This window comes from Papaver somniferum, chromosome 7 (assembly GCF_003573695.1).
Source record: "Papaver somniferum cultivar HN1 chromosome 7, ASM357369v1, whole genome shotgun sequence".
In the NCBI taxonomy this organism is placed as follows: Eukaryota; Viridiplantae; Streptophyta; class Magnoliopsida; order Ranunculales; family Papaveraceae; genus Papaver; species Papaver somniferum.
This window is the reverse complement of record NC_039364.1, coordinates 203089314-203104831: the sequence shown is the minus strand read 5'-3', so window position 1 is coordinate 203104831 and position 15518 is coordinate 203089314. Positions and strand designations below refer to the sequence as shown.

At 37.1% G+C, this 15518-nt stretch overlaps 2 protein-coding genes across 5 annotated transcripts; both read right to left on the bottom strand.

Annotated features, from left to right (window-relative positions):
* Nucleotides 1-5874: 5874 nt before the first annotated feature.
* LOC113299398 lies at nucleotides 5875-15258 on the bottom strand. Of its 4 annotated transcripts, XM_026548418.1 has the most exons (9): nucleotides 14830-15258; nucleotides 12006-12293; nucleotides 9448-11630; nucleotides 9181-9279; nucleotides 8570-8694; nucleotides 8300-8485; nucleotides 6780-7789; nucleotides 6457-6672; nucleotides 5875-6345 (listed from the first exon to the last, which is right to left on the bottom strand). In XM_026548418.1, the coding sequence occupies exons 3-7, from the start codon at nucleotides 10013-10015 to the stop codon at nucleotides 7712-7714; spliced, it is 1056 nt and encodes a 351-aa protein (XP_026404203.1). In that variant the 5' UTR covers nucleotides 10016-11630; nucleotides 12006-12293; nucleotides 14830-15258; the 3' UTR covers nucleotides 5875-6345; nucleotides 6457-6672; nucleotides 6780-7711. The 4 variants fall into 4 exon arrangements, with proteins under 4 accessions (XP_026404203.1, XP_026404204.1, XP_026404202.1 ...); XM_026548419.1 differs by having other exon boundaries at nucleotides 9448-12316; XM_026548417.1 differs by having other exon boundaries at nucleotides 9448-12293.
* Nucleotides 6283-6878, bottom strand: LOC113295821. The gene is made up of 3 exons (XM_026544152.1): nucleotides 6780-6878; nucleotides 6457-6672; nucleotides 6283-6345 (listed from the first exon to the last, which is right to left on the bottom strand). Exons 1-3 carry the CDS (start codon nucleotides 6876-6878, stop codon nucleotides 6283-6285), a joined length of 378 nt encoding a protein of 125 aa, XP_026399937.1.
* Nucleotides 15259-15518: the final 260 nt, after the last annotated feature.

Sequence of the window (15518 nt, the reverse complement as noted above, 5' to 3'; positions counted from 1 at the left end):
TTGTTGAACCATTATTCCTTGGTTTGAGCAAATATTCCTTATCTGAGCAAATGCTGCTCATGTGATGAATTGTTGAATATTTGATCGTCTGAGCATGTGTTGCTCATCTGATGGATTATTGGCAGCGTACCAAAATATTAATTAAAGTACTGGTTGTTGAACCGAGCATGATTAATAAGATTAATGACCATGAGGTCGTCATAAAATTATTAAGGTTGGAATCTGGAATGATGATCCTTGGATTCAGACCCTAATTTGATCAATTGATGATCAATTCACGGTTCGTCAGAATTTTAACCATGGGACGAAGGAGGGAGCGACTACATGGGACTATGGATCAACCATGTAGTGTCCATATGCTCACGTGAGAAAATACGAAGAACTCCTGAAGAGTTGACGATTTGTTGGTGAAAGAATGATTAAATGCTGGCTTAATCATTTATTCAAAATGCTCGTATGAGCCTTAGGTGAGAAAACCTAATTAATTATAACAAGGTGAGGGACCGACCATGGAGTCATGAAACCAGCCCTGGGTTGTCACGTGACTGCCTGACGATCACTTCATGAAAATCCAAAGTGTTTGGAAGAGTTTTGGACCTAATACGAGCAATTGTGCAAATTAGGTCAAAACTGTGAAAATTGATGGGACCGGCTTCCGTGAGCCAAAGAGACAATCTTGGTCGGTCAAGATAGCGTGCTCGTGTCCCCAAGGCGTCCGCGGCTCAGTCCTGAGAATTTTGATATTTTCTGGCGTGCGATTGAGCATCCATTCGAGAAAATATGCCAAAATTAGGGTTTCGACGAAACTGAGGAAAACACCATGAGATGATGAAAAATAATTATAAAATAAGGAATGAGGAGGCGTGGGACCACCGTGGTCAAGGCATGGTCGGCCGGTCGTGACCACGATCCCGTGGTGCCTTTTCCTTAATTTTATAATATTTTGATGATTTTATGAAAAATTCATGAATTTTGAGAAATTTGATGAATTTAGGGAGTTTTCATGAGTTCAAGGAGTTTTCATGAGTTCAAGGAAGCAAAAAATATTAAAATAATAAAAGCAAGGGCGTGTGGGACCGTGGAAGGCATGGTCGGGCGGCTAGGGGTCGGTCCCACGAGTTTCCCTAATTTTATAATGATTTTATGAAAAATTCATGAATTTTGAGGAATTTGATGAATTTTGGGAGTTTCCATGAATTGAAGGAGTTTTCATGAGTTCAAGGAAGCAAAAAATATTAAAATAATAAAAACAAGGGCATGTCAGACCGTGGAAGGCATGGCCGGCCAGCTAGGTCCCGGTCCCACGAGTTTTCCTAATTTTTTAATATTTTTAGGTATTTTGATGATTTGAGGGAATTTTTCCTAATTTGAGAGAAATACCATGAAATCAAGGAGTTTGATGAATTCAAGGAAAACTAAGAATAAAATAATAAAACAAAGGGGCGTGTGGGACCTGCTAGGGCATGGCCGGCCGGCCAAGGCCCAGTCCCACAAGTTTTCATAATTTATTTTATTTTATTATTATTTGATGATTTGTGCAAAAATACCATGAAATCAAGGAGTTTTTTCATGAAATTAGAGAAATAATAATAATAATAATAATAAAATAATAAGGAACCGTGGGGTGTGCGGCCGGTTGGGACCAAGGCATGGCCGGTTGGCCAATGGTCACGCCCCACACTCCTTTCCTTAATTTTATATTATTTTTTATGGATTTATGGAAGTACCATCAAACCGAGGAGTTTCCTCGAGACGAAGGAAATTTGATAAAATGAGAGAATTTTCATCAAATCATGAAAAATAATAAAAATGCATTAAAAATATAAAACTGGCGTGGGATTGACCACGACATGGTCGGTTGGTCGTGTGTCCGTGCTCCCAACACCCTGGTCAATATTTTTAATTATTTATTATTTTCTTCTCTATTTTGCATAGGTTCATCGTTTCGTTGTATTTTTGAAATACTCGTTCATGCGGTGACTGTTAGTGTATCATCGTTGGATACACCTTCACCATTTGAATCGGGGCTTACTTAGAGGTAGTTCAGACGCCCGGTTGTTGATTATTTATTACTAATTGTGGAATTCAGTGGAGAATAATTCACAAAACTGAGTAATAAGATGTTTATTATTAATTCATAGGATCGGCTGAGGACTCGACTACGAATTCAGAATAATAAAGTGAGCATTACCATTCCATGGGATCGTAGATTCGACCATAGAATCAGAGTAATTAAGATTTATTTATTACCATTTATGAGACCAGTTGTGGATTCGATCATGAAATCGGAGTAATGAGATAATATATTTATTGCTATTCTATGAGATCAAGCCGTGGATTCGATCATAGAATCAGAACAATTGTTTATTGCCATTCCGTGGGACCAGTCGCAGATTCGACCATGGAATAGGAGTAATTGTTATTGCCATTCCATGGGACCAGTCGTGGATTCGACCATGGAATAGGAGCAATTGTTATTGCCATTCCATGGGACCAGTCGTGGATTCGACCATGGAATAGGAGCAATTGTAATTAAGAATAATTAACTTTGTGGCTCTATACTAGCAGAGCAAGCTGTCTAGGAGCATTAATTATCCCGATATGAGCTTGTCGGTAAGTCATATCCTTTATTTAGTCAGGGTAAACTCGTTGTTTGTTCCTGAAGACGTTATCGCTCTGTACTAGCAGAGCAAGATGTCTAGGAGTCGTCCATCTCGTGATACTATATAGAAATAATCACTGAAAGTGTTCAGTATTCATGAGATATGCCGTTGTCCAGTCGTGAGACTACATATCTACATGTACTCTGAGAGAAAGTACTCTCCGTTGAGAATTCGATGAGAGACCCGCGTCTCAATACTCACGTCTAATTGCTGGATCAGAGCTTCGTATAATTATGAGTTTACGAATTTAGCCCTTGTCGAAAATCCACCATCTACAATTAGGTATTCTCAGAAAAGATGGTTTTACAATTTTGTTACAAACCAAATCTAGGTTGGGTGGAAGAGTCTCAGTTTGTGACTTAAGCAGGGAGGTAGGCACATCTAAGTTGTTTTCGTGTATAAGACCATTAGTACCATCACACACTATCCCTAAGTTAGAAACAAGTATATCATGCTCACATTCATAGAAAAAATCAACAAGACCCAAATCAGTATCATGATTATCATCATCTAAAACTTCAGTTTCATGCATAGGGATATCATAAGAAACTTCACACTGTGACCTAGGCCGACAATCAGACACATCAATTATATTTTCATGCATTGAATCATTTGTGTCAACAGACAATTCAACCTTTTCTACGCCGGACACAAAATGTGTGTCTTGCTCTTTTTCACAGGTCAGTTGCACAATATCTAAATCAGTAGCCACATCATTCAACAATTCAATGTTACGAATAAGAAAATCAGAAGAAACATCATTTCTCGAAGTCACAACAAAGGAGCCTAATGTCTCAGAAACAACAGATTCCATAACAACATTTTCAGAGTGGACATATTCTTCTAAATTGTTATCATCATCATCGTAACATGAGTGGTTTATCCCATCAAAAATAATAGTATTTCCAGTCCATTCATTTGTTTCTACAATAGGTTCATATGCAATATCAGTTGCATGAGTAAGACTAGACACACTGTTTCCACAATTTATTTCATTAGGACAAACACACATTTCATTATGAAGTTCCTTCATTTCTTCATTTTGTAAATGAATCAGGTTCATTTTCAGAATCATATTAAGTTGTTCTATGGAAGGAGAGTCTTCAATAGTGGGCATCCTCGTTTCATATGAACATTCAGTACATGGTTGTGCATGAGGTCCACTATCGAAGGGAAATTCAGATGTGTTGCTATATGGATGAACATGCGATGCTTGCAGTTCAAATCTAGCATTATTTTGTTCAATGAGTTTGAGATTCTCCATCACAGATTGCATACAAGGGCTCATGTGAGTACAAAATTGTTCAACATCGCCTGGTGGTGGATGATACATGTGTGAATAATCATTAGGGTCTATATATTGTAGCTCAGGACCTAGAAAAGGTCCATAATTATCCCTATAATTATCGACACCATGATCTAATGGAAACTCAAAATGTGAAGCATGTTCATGTGCGAGTTCTCTAATGTGTCTGTGTGATGATTTCTCATCCCCAATACCAGTCCAAAATCCTGACTTTTTTTTTTAATACTCCCTCCGTTACTTTTTAATAGGCTGGTTTCCTAAAATAGACGCTTCAAAAATATAGGATGGTATCCCAATTGGGATTTCACTTTTACGGTTTTAACCTTTATAAAATCGTTTTTTCTCTTTCTACCATTATCACCGAAACACCTTCACCGCCATTACAGGCCTCCTTCAGCTTCATCTTCTCCCACATAAACCACCACCAGCAACACCGTCGCCACCACTACACCACCAGCAACACCGTCGCCACCATTACAGCAAAGAAATGTCAAAAACCCATTTCCCATAACAAAGATCACAACTTTCAGGAGGCCCTTCAATTTCTTCAATAATTTTCTTGATTTCTGGATTCTGTTTAGGAACCACCACTGATTCAATAATGGGTTGTTGGATTTTTGATGGTTTAACATCAGAATCATCAACATGGGTTTCTTGGATTTTTTGATGCTATTGATTTAACATCTTCATTATACATAAACCCAGCAAAAAGAAAGATTGAGAAAATTACAACAATGATTGAAAGATTGTTGTTTCTTCTTCCACCACCACCACCACCTGGATATTTCATTCCTGCTCCTACTTCATACTCCCATGTGTAGAGCAGCAATTACTCTATTAATTGTACTCGAATTGACTGTATATATGTCTAAGAGAATCGGCTTTATTTCAGGTTCTACGGTTGTGGTTGTTAACTCAAAATCTGTCCTTTATAGTGGCTGGAGTTACAGTGACTTGGTTACTGGTGCACTCTGGATTGAGACTTTCAGGTTTTGCACTGTTAATTTCACTTGTTGTGCTGACAAATGTCTCTGGGGCGATCGGTACTCTTTCTACTCTTGCTGGGACTATTTTGGTTGAAAGAGAATGGTAATTAGCTTGATACTAGAATAATTTTCATTTGATTGCTTTGAATTCTCAGTTATTGAAGTTATATTGATATTACAGGGTGATAGTGATTGCGAATGGGGAACCTCCATAAGTGTTAACCAACATGAACTCAGTTATTAGACGTATCGATTTAAGTTGCAAACTGTTCACCCATGTTTCTTCTGGTTTCATTATCAGTTTTATATCGCTTGAGGCATCTGTGAATGGCAAATGTTTGACGTCCATATCTGTGAATGAGAATATCAGGTTTACTAATGGTGCTGAATGGCAAATCTTTGATGTCCATCAACAACTCTGACCTGAAATGTTACTTTGTTGGTAGTGGCTGTGTAAGTTACAGGATATGAAAGAGGTTATGAAGTTAATAATGATGTTGCTGGGTTTGGTGTTAGTTGAATGGTAGTGATCGACAACTGAGCTACTGGAGTTTCAAGTTATGTTGCACTGTGTTGCAGAATTTGGAATTGGGAGAATGGGTGGTAAGGAAATGTCATGAGTAATAATGGACGGTAAGTTTGTAATGGAGTAGATTCTTGTTGTTTCAGTTTAGTCTTAAAATGATTATTGCATAATGATGTTGCTGGGTTTGGTGTTAGTTGAATGGTAGTGATCGACAACTGAGCTACTGGAGTTTCAAGTTGTGTTGCACTGTGTTGCAGAATTTGGAATTGGGAGAATGGGTGGTAAGGAAATGTTATGAGTGATAATGGACGGTAAGTTTGTAATGCGAGTAGATTCTTGTTGTTTCAGTTTAGTCTTAAAATGATTATTGCATAAGTTTGTACTCGGGTCTAATTACGTGTGCAATGGAAAATGAATCATTTCTATAATCTCTTGTACTCCCTAAAATTTGTTCAGGAAGTGTTTTTATTGAAATGAGTTTTTGTTAATGAATCATCATGAATACAATCTCTAGACTTCAATGGAGTACTAGAAGTTTGTGTTAAAGAATGAGTCACCATGAATACAATAGCTGGACTTCAATTGAGTAAGAACAATTGGACTGCAGAAGGAAAAAAACTGGTTGGCGAACTGTCAACGCTTTCCTTCCCTTTCCTTTTCCTGTACAGACTCCTTTTCTGTATTTTCCTCCTTGGCAAAGGCTTTTCTTTAGTGCAAACCAATTTGGTGTTTTCCTTATTGCTATCCTGCAACCTGAACAAATATCAAAGTGGCCTGATTGAAGTTCTGGATCTGACATGTTTACTTGGAAAGCTTTTCCACAGATTCCATAGCTTTTTCCACAGCATACATCATCTTCTTCGCCTGTACGTATGTGCAGCCACAATTATTCAAATATTTTCAATACGGGAGCTGATGCGTAACCTATAGCGCCATTCAAGTGATGGGTTCTGTGTATAGTTGAGTGAAAATTACCTTACAACCCAAAGAACAAAATCTGAATGAATCAAGCAAGGTCCTGGCACAAATTTCACATGTATTTGTAACTCCTTTACCATGTCTTAATTGAGGGCGTTCGTTGAGAAAAACGATTTCAGCATTGTTGATTACATAATGTTGAACACCAGAAATGTCTATGTGCTTCTGAACTTCATTAACCCTTATAACGTTGTGGTAGTTAGACCTCCTTATCTGCAATTGGTGGAACAAAAATGTTAATAAGAGTTCAATCTTCGAAGTGGGTTTTCAAAGATCAAAAAAAAAATCAAAAAAGAAACCAAAAAACTGAGAGAACTTACTTGAACAATGCGATGTTCTCTATGATGAATCAGACAGTAAGAACAAATGGATTTACCCATACAATCCAAGCAGAAATATTTGGATTCACTTTTAGACATTTCTTCCCCATGGTCACTACAAGGATTGAAATAGTTTGCTTCCAGTAATGGCCTTAACCATTGAGCACCAAAGCCATCGTTTTCTTTCATTGGGATAAGCGGAACGACTTAATCAGAACACACAAAGAGACAAACAGAAATCAATACTAAAACTCCATTGAAACCCAGGAAAGAAACCGAAAGCTAGAACAAATAAACTAGAAAAATTGTGGACTGGTGTGTCTTATTAGTAGGCTTGTTCAAACACTTCTACACCTTTCAGTTTTAGCTGATGTACCATCATTACTAAGGAAACGAATGACGAAAAGGAATTGGATTGACATTGTCCCATAGATGTGTACAAAAAGCACTGCAGGGTGTGTATTTACTCCTAATGCTTTCAGATGTTAACATGAAATAAACATTCAGATACGGTACTAGTCTACTGCACTGCGCTATTCGTTCTAGTTCCTACTGCTTTTTCTGTTACCAACCTGCAAGGGCCACGGATCTACAATCATTTTGCAACCTTAACTGAACAAATTCCCTAGAGCAGGTTCAAACAAGAAAGTGTTTTTCTGCGCCATCTTTGTTCGAATAGCTTCTCGCTGGTAGGAAATCTTTGCTTCAGATTTCCGTATATTATTCTTTACCTCTAGAATTTCAGTCTCAAGTTCGTTTTTTCTTGAAATAAGACCAAGGAAACCAATGATGAAAAGGAACCAAAGCAACCAGCAAGCAAATTAAAAACCAAAAAATAGCCTGTGTACTTGCTAACCTAGACATGCTGTTGGATATAAAAACCAAAAAACAGGACTGAAATGAACAAGAAAAATAGCCTGTGTACTTGCAGATCAAGGAACACTGCAGTGATAGAACAATTGTCCACAATTTAGAAGCCTGCGAGAAAAGAACTCCAAGGAGCCTCTTTCCTGATCATCCAGAAAAGAACTATAAAGACGTGACTCTAAAAATGTGTATAAAGCCACTAGTTGAACTGTATAGTCAAATGTAAATTCTACGCTGGATGGGAGCTAATGTAGATAACACGGAAATGTGAAAAAAGTTTAAGAAATGACCAAACACATGAAAAACTTTGGCCACACAAGTGAATGCCTAAACACAACGGGAGCTATATAACGGAAAGGTAACAAATATTCCCCCTGCAACTAATGCCTTACCTGTGCCGCAAGACGCGTCCTCACAAGATATACGAACCATAAACGTAGAGTGCAATATGAGAGACAGAGAATCATTAAACACACAATTATCCATTTTATTCATGTGGGGGCTGCTGAAGTGATTCAGTTTTTCTAAAGTCTAACTTTTCTTTCGAATTATCCATGGTTCAAGATTCATGTGGGGGATGCTGGAGTAGTTGCATTGTTAAAAAACTGTATGCAATTGTATGTACGAAATCAAGCAAGAGATAATAAGCTTACTGGTTCAGGTGGCTTGGGTGCTGAATCACGAGGTGGACGAATGTGGATGCTTCTCCTATATAGCTCAAGCAGTGGCTTCGGATAATAGACCTCTGTGCAATGCTTGCCTGCTAACCCGCATACAATTGCTACTGGAGGGAGGTCCATGAGCTGTGCTATCTTCAATTTATTGATAGATTTGGCTCTCTGCAAAAACATCATAGTACAAAGGTGTTTTTAGCTACAAGGAAAAGACTGCAGAGTACATAGAAGGTGGTGCAATATTAAAACCTTCTTTCTTCCGACAAGGTCAGAGGCGTCCTCAAGCCAGCTCTTGTAAATATCGTTGCCGATGATAGTTTGTTTAAAATCCATAGCAAGCTGGCCCGTTCTTTTTCTTTTCGTAAGCACACATACTAAATATGACAGCAAAGAGCAAATTAGATAAAAGAAAAACAAGTCTTTGAGAACTGTGAATGGTGAAATCATGGTCAACAACATTTAAGAACCACTACCACAGCTTATCGCCCTCATAACCATACTGACATGTATCATTGTAGGAATTAATCATTCTTTGGTAGCTAGCTCTATGTTTTAGCTTGGTAATGCGCATCTGTAAAGGTAACTTATGATCTCAAAAAACTTAGTGGGGAATGAATATCAGTTCATTAAATGTATAAACTGGGTATGCCATAGTAATCCATTTCAGTTAATTAGAGGGAAAGGGGAAACTCAACTAGTAAGAGAGATGCAGATGATTTTCACTTGACGAAATTCCCAGATTCCCACTCAAACTAAAATAATATCTGGAACGTTTGTATTCAACAACAGCAAATTTTCTAATTCATCTACAGATGGTGCAAATTTTTGCATATTAAAAAATGAGTAATACGGATAATAACCTTTCTTATCAGAATGTTTAGAATGCTTGTGCGATTTCTTGTCTCTGTGGCTACTACTACTGCTGCTTTTATGCTGTTTATCGCTTTTAACCTTGTCATCTGTAAAAATAAATAAAAAGAATTCAAGCTTGCCATTAAAGACTTCAATAATGTGTAAAAGTTCAAGAAAATGTCTAGGAATATATGTGAAACTAACTATATGCATTTTGGCATGAGTTAACACCTAGCTAGTCAAAATAAGCGAAAAACAAGTTTGAAATCACATACCTGAAGAACTTTCTTGCATAATTTCATACTTTCTCATAAATTCCCTGGCCTCATTCAATACTTGAGGATCACACTCAAGTACATTTGGGAGTTGTCCATCTCTAATTAAACGCCATTTATGCATATGAGGAATCTTGTAGTGAATCCCACCCTTGATTCTAAGAATCTCCTTCATGCAAGATTGTAATGTTATGAAAACATTATTTGCGTGTTCAACCGAGAAACTTTCAAACGCTCTCGTAACACTTGCGATAAACTCATCTACTGTGGTTGGAGCATCAGTATGATGAAGTGCAGATATAGCGCTGAAGAACCCAAGGTCTAAAACATTCAAGTCGGGACTGTTTGGAGGTTGACACAACAACTCGATATCTAGCCCATAACTTCTAACCGCTTCCATAATTTTTTTATCATTCTCGTGGACATGTGGTTTTGCATTATCTTGTTGTATAAAGATTTTCTTACAATTATTAAACGGCCATTTCTTCTTGATAGCAGGCAGCAATTTCTCAATCAAAAAACACCTCATAACCTCTTTGTTAACAGATTTCATGGCCTCGGTTTCCATTGTCCCAGCTTTGCGGTTTTTGCTGCTCCTTTAACAACAAAAGGCCATATTCCGATCTTACCATCAAAACCCAAGCGAGGACGAGCCACGGCCGTTAAAAACATGATTTTGGTAATACATTTTTTACTTTTACACGTGCGTTAAGGCTCTTCTTCTTCGGCATGAAGATAATACTTTTGTGCTCTTCTTGTAATGTAAAACCATTTTTGATCTATATGAATTCGATCCAACATGTCAATGAATGAATTTGAAGATTGGGTCATACCTTTGTCTATCATTTTTAAGCAAAAATTCACCCTTGCTATCTTGTTTGCATCTGTAAGTCCCGGCCTCAAGGCATTCGAGTGTGGTCGAAGATTCCCATCCTTGATTCGTCGATGTACTGTTGCAGTTGACAAGTTTAGTGCGTGTGCTATTCCTCTTATCGTTGTTCGTTTGCGAAGAGGTATCAACTTAATTCTATGTAAATCTAATTGAATTCTCTTTCTACCAACTCTGCGGACCATCTTAGAAGAGATATCAACCACATCTCCATTTGCATCAGCCAGTTTTGCATCATGCCATAATCTCGAAACAGTTCTGAAACCAACTTTTGCGAAGTCTCCCATCTGTGCTTCCTTGCATCAATTTTTCAAGAATCCTTCTCTTCACATTAGAGGTTAAATTCTTCTTCTTATTTCCATGGCGAATAGGTTCTGGTTCTGCGATGGTGTTAATGGGACAATGTATCTCTTCCTCTTCTTCTTCTTCTTCTTCTTCTTCTTCTTCTTCTTCTTCTTCTTCTTCTTCTTCTTCACTATCACCATCATCACTTTCTTCCGGGTAACATTCGTTTAAATCGATGAGACAATATTGATCTGAATCATTAATAGTTGGAGATTGAATTATAATTGGAGATGGAATTGTAATTGGAGATGGGAAATTACCTTGAGATAGATTATCCTCAGGAATTTGATTCAAGTCAAAACCCATTTCACTCGGTAATTTTATCAAACACGTAAAGGGTGAATCCCCATTGACACACACTGAGAATAATAGCTGGAATTCATCAACACAGTTCACTCAGATTCAATACTTCCATATCAGCTGGAATTCATCAAAACCCATTTCACTCACATTCAATACTTTCATATCAGCTGGAATTCATCAACACAGTTCTCCTTCATCACCATCATACCAAGCTAAAACAAACGAAATAACAGCAGCAACAAGTAAAACCCTAACTAGAGTATCATTAAACTGATCTAAAACCAAACTCCAAATCGAAGGACCGTCATGTTTCTCAAATTCATTCAAACCCTTAAACAATCTGACGACGCTTCTCAACTTCTTCTTTAGTTAATCAAAATTCTTTATCAACTTTAAACTCTCTTAAACAATCTGATTCATCCTTTCCCCATCTTTAATTTAATTCAACAGATCCAGAAAACACACGAATTTTGAATTTGGAAGAGTTGTTTTCTCAGTTTCAATTTCAGAGAGAAGTTTTGAATTTGGTTGTTCTCGGTTTCAATTTTGGAGAGCGGAATTTATTAGGTAAGGGCAAAAATGGAAAAAAACATAAAAAAACGGCGGACTGATAAAATCCTTAATCACGCCGCTATCCCAAACCGACCTATAAAAACGAAACGGAGGGAGTATAAAAAGAAAAGAATGCTTCTACCAATTCCTAAATGATGCAAACAAGTATATAAGCTACTAAGACTAAACACGATAGGCTAAACACACAGTACAAGCTAAAAATTACACAAACTAACAAGAAAAATTAAAAATGTTGCAGATGTGATAATGGCAGAGTGTTGTAACGTCTATCAATCCTAAACTGGGTTTCTATTGGACTATGGCAATAAAAATATGGCAGCTAACGAGAGGCCAACTCATATTCATTAACAAGATATATAGCATAATTGTTAAACCCAATACCCAACCGTTCAGGCTAAGCAATAACAAAGCAGAGACGTCATTTTGTTGTAGTGTTTGAGAAACTTACCTCCGGTGCGCATCCGAGAAAGGCTATTCAGACTGAACGTCCCCTCTTTTCGGTTGAATCTCCTTTGTTCTTACCTATTTAATGGAAGTTTCTCTTAACCACAAACAACTCCAGCGACAGGATAGCGTAGGTACCACAAATCTGGCTCTTTACTTAACTTCTTCAGGCCGGTGAAGAGGTCTTTCAGTCACCTGACAGTACTGCGAGAACGGCCGAGAATGTGAACAGCAATAACGACCTGTGTGAAAGCTTTAGCACTGTCGAGTTCTTTCCTAGCACATTGTAGCACTAAACAATCAAAGCTTTAGCACCTGTGTGAAATCAAATTCTATACAATCTAAAATCTAAATGCAGATTAACAAAATTAAAAAAAAACTGACCAGCAGTACGTACGCCACTAACAGAAGAAAAACAACCCCCCCAAAAAAAAATAAAAAATTACAGCATACAACCAAAACTGGACACAAATCCAAATGTGTCAACGATGATAGTGAGATGCTCTATACTACCGAAAATGGAAGACAACTACATACTAACAAAATATGAAACAATATATTACGAAGATGATTTATGGTTTACAAAATTATTAATAATAGAACTGTGAGATCCTAACACGAGCTAATAATTCTTAAACAATCTATATACACTACAGACTAAACTATACATTTAGCTACAAGACAAAATCTAAAGTGCTAAGATGAAAAATATTAGTAAAGTGCTATGTACAGACGGTTTCAAGCTGAAAAAGAAAACAAATAAGATGCAAAATGCTTGGATTGATATTGTACAGGGTGATAGTGACAATGATCTACTTGATACAGCTACAGGATTATGTAAACTAATAAGCTACAGCACGCAACTGACTTGACTTACAGAACTGGTATGATACAGGACAAAGGGAACAAACTGAGAGACAATTATGTTACAGAGAATGACGAACTTGAAAATGAGAAGTTACAGCTAATAATGCAAAACTAAAATGCAGATTAACTCTACTTACGCTGACACGGTACAAGGAACAAATTTTTACACTAAAACATCAGATATGTAACACCTACTGCCATTATTCAGCCAACATAGAAAAGTTTTCAGCATATTTGAGATTAGTACCACAATGCAACTGAGACAGGGACAAATCAGGCTTGCAGATTATATAACAGATGGATTACAACCAAGTTATACTAGCTATGACTGAAAACAGAGAAATCTAAACACATATTTACAGTACCTACAAAATCTTTGAACTGACACTGAGATGCAGATTACAAAAATTTGTGACTATACTACTGAGATAAGACTGACAAGAGTAAAAAGAAAGAAAGTTCAAGGTATTTACAGGATCCTAGATGATGGGTATCAACAGATGGTAATATGTTTAGACTACGAAAGAAAGGAAGTCTAGCAAAAGTACAACTAAGTTACCGGACACCACTATGAAAAGATGCAGAAATAAAATGACTAAAATTAAAGGTTCCAGCTAAAGGATTTTACAGAATGCAACTACAGACAGCTTTAAAGTAAAATGGAAGTTACAAATTCAAAACATGCTTATATGCTACTGATAAATACTAAAGAGGATAATATCTTACAGGACACAAAAATATTACAACAACAGACAGGGAAACAAGTTTTAATCTATGGCAACTAAAGAGCTACAGCTATAATGTTTTCTTTTTTTTTCTTTTTTTTTTGAATTTAAAGATATGAGGAATGCAGGTAAACAGAATGGTTGAAATAAAAAATAAAAAAACTACAGCTAACTACTATAACTTATATGCTACAGAACTAAGTTACACAGATGATGGAAATAACTAAGTTAAACTAAAGACAGATAAACTGCAAAATGCAACGACAAATGATTTTAACTATGCAGGATATATGATGACGCTAGAAAAATCAAAATCACAACTATACTAACCAACAGAATGCAGTGATCTAACACATATGTACAGGATTGAGCTAAAATCAGTAAAGTGACGACGAAATTTCAGCTACACCGCTACCGAGTCCCCGGCAGCGGCGCCAAAAACTTGGTAGGACGAGAAATATACCTACAATTATACTGCAAGTGCACAGCGTCTATAGTAGACAACGCAAATACAGGTCAATCCCACAGAGACTAGGGCGATGTAGAGTTGATTTTAAGGTCTTTCTATACTGATTAGCGAAATGGGTTTTTCGATACGACTAGTATGAATGATTATACTACACAAACAATATTAGAATGCAATTAGAAAGCACTAGGGCATTCGAATCCACTGCTTAACCTGCACTAGATAATTCAGTTATGGATATTACTCTTGTCCTTTTAATGAATAGCGATGAAGATTCGTGTCTGCCGCTTATTCAAGGTGATCTGAAGATGGATGACTAATCACAACTAAAGTATTTATCCTAAGTAATAATTGTCTGATTAAAGCACAACTATTCAAAAGATAAATCAATTCATTTAAGCATGAGTTGCAGCACAACAACATAGAATTGTTCCAACTACCTAGGTTGCTTGACAAACAAGGTGAAAGTAATATGTTGTAGCACAAAGATTAAATCTATCCTTAAGCAGTTAAGCACAACAAGAACACATTCATAACCAAAATTATCTGATATTAGATTAAGAGCTTCATCTAAGCCCTAGTTAGAAAATTAGAACATTATAAGAACTGAAAAATAAACCTAAATACTACTACTTGCTTGCACCGGCTAGTCCGGGCTTGGTTCAAAATACAAACTCCTCCTCCATTTATATAAGAACCCCATACTCATAATCCCCAAAATCAAGAAATACCCAAGCAGAAATTTTGGGATTTGATAGATTACAACTCACCACTGCAGCAGTACTTTTTATCCTCCACAACCATGACATTATCTTCACTGAATTGCTGATGTTGTCGCTGTTTGAAAAGAGATCAGATTCAGACCCAATTGACAACGCATGCTGCTTGTGTTCTCTTGTCAATTCGCTGCTGCATTTTGTTGGTGTTTGAAGGAACATCAATTTCAGACCTAGCTTGTCAATTTATTCACTCTTGAGAACCAATTTAGCCGACCTATTCTTGCTCACATAATAATTACTGATTCTAGGTCTAGCTTGATTGATTTGTGAAAGATGGAAATTGGGTATAAAAAAGATACAGCCTCTTAGGGTTAGGCTCTGGTTTAGGTGTTTGAACAGATGGATGGAGATGTTTCTGGGTGAGAGATGAGGTGATGTCGGGTGTGATGGTTCTGATGTGAAATTGTAAAGTGGGAGGCAAAAATAGAGAATACACAGTAGAGGGATGGGGTTAACAGACAGATAAAATGGAGAAGAAACAACCTCTTCTCTCACGCGTGGAACCCTAGGTTTAGGTGTTGGTGAAGTCATGAAGGGCATGTTTGGTTGCTTACTTTAGCTTTGAGTAAATATGATTTAATGACACACCTTTCCTTGGATATTAACTGTGCTAGCCTCTCAGTAGCAAGACCAACATCTCATACTTTGTCTACACCAGCCCTCAGTCTTTGGTTCACCAT

What these genes read in the sequence shown, in the direction of transcription:
- LOC113295821 (XM_026544152.1), bottom strand. Translation starts at nt 6,878, where the DNA reads ATGTCTAAAAGTGAATCCAAATATTTCTGCTTGGATTGTATGGGTAAA. An exon ending in GAGAACATCGCATTGTTCAA is followed by an intron (nt 6,673 to 6,779) that starts GTAAGTTCTCTC and finishes CACCAATTGCAG; the next exon opens with ATAAGGAGGTCTAACTACCA. An exon ending in TTTGTTCTTTGGGTTGTAAG is followed by an intron (nt 6,346 to 6,456) that starts GTAATTTTCACT and finishes ACATACGTACAG; the next exon opens with GCGAAGAAGATGATGTATGC.
- LOC113299398 (XM_026548419.1), bottom strand. Translation starts at nt 10,015, where the DNA reads ATGGAAACCGAGGCCATGAAATCTGTTAACAAAGAGGTTATGAGGTGT. An exon ending in TATGCAAGAAAGTTCTTCAG is followed by an intron (nt 9,280 to 9,447) that starts GTATGTGATTTC and finishes TTATTTTTACAG; the next exon opens with ATGACAAGGTTAAAAGCGAT. An exon ending in ACCTTGTCGGAAGAAAGAAG is followed by an intron (nt 8,486 to 8,569) that starts GTTTTAATATTG and finishes ATGTTTTTGCAG; the next exon opens with AGAGCCAAATCTATCAATAA.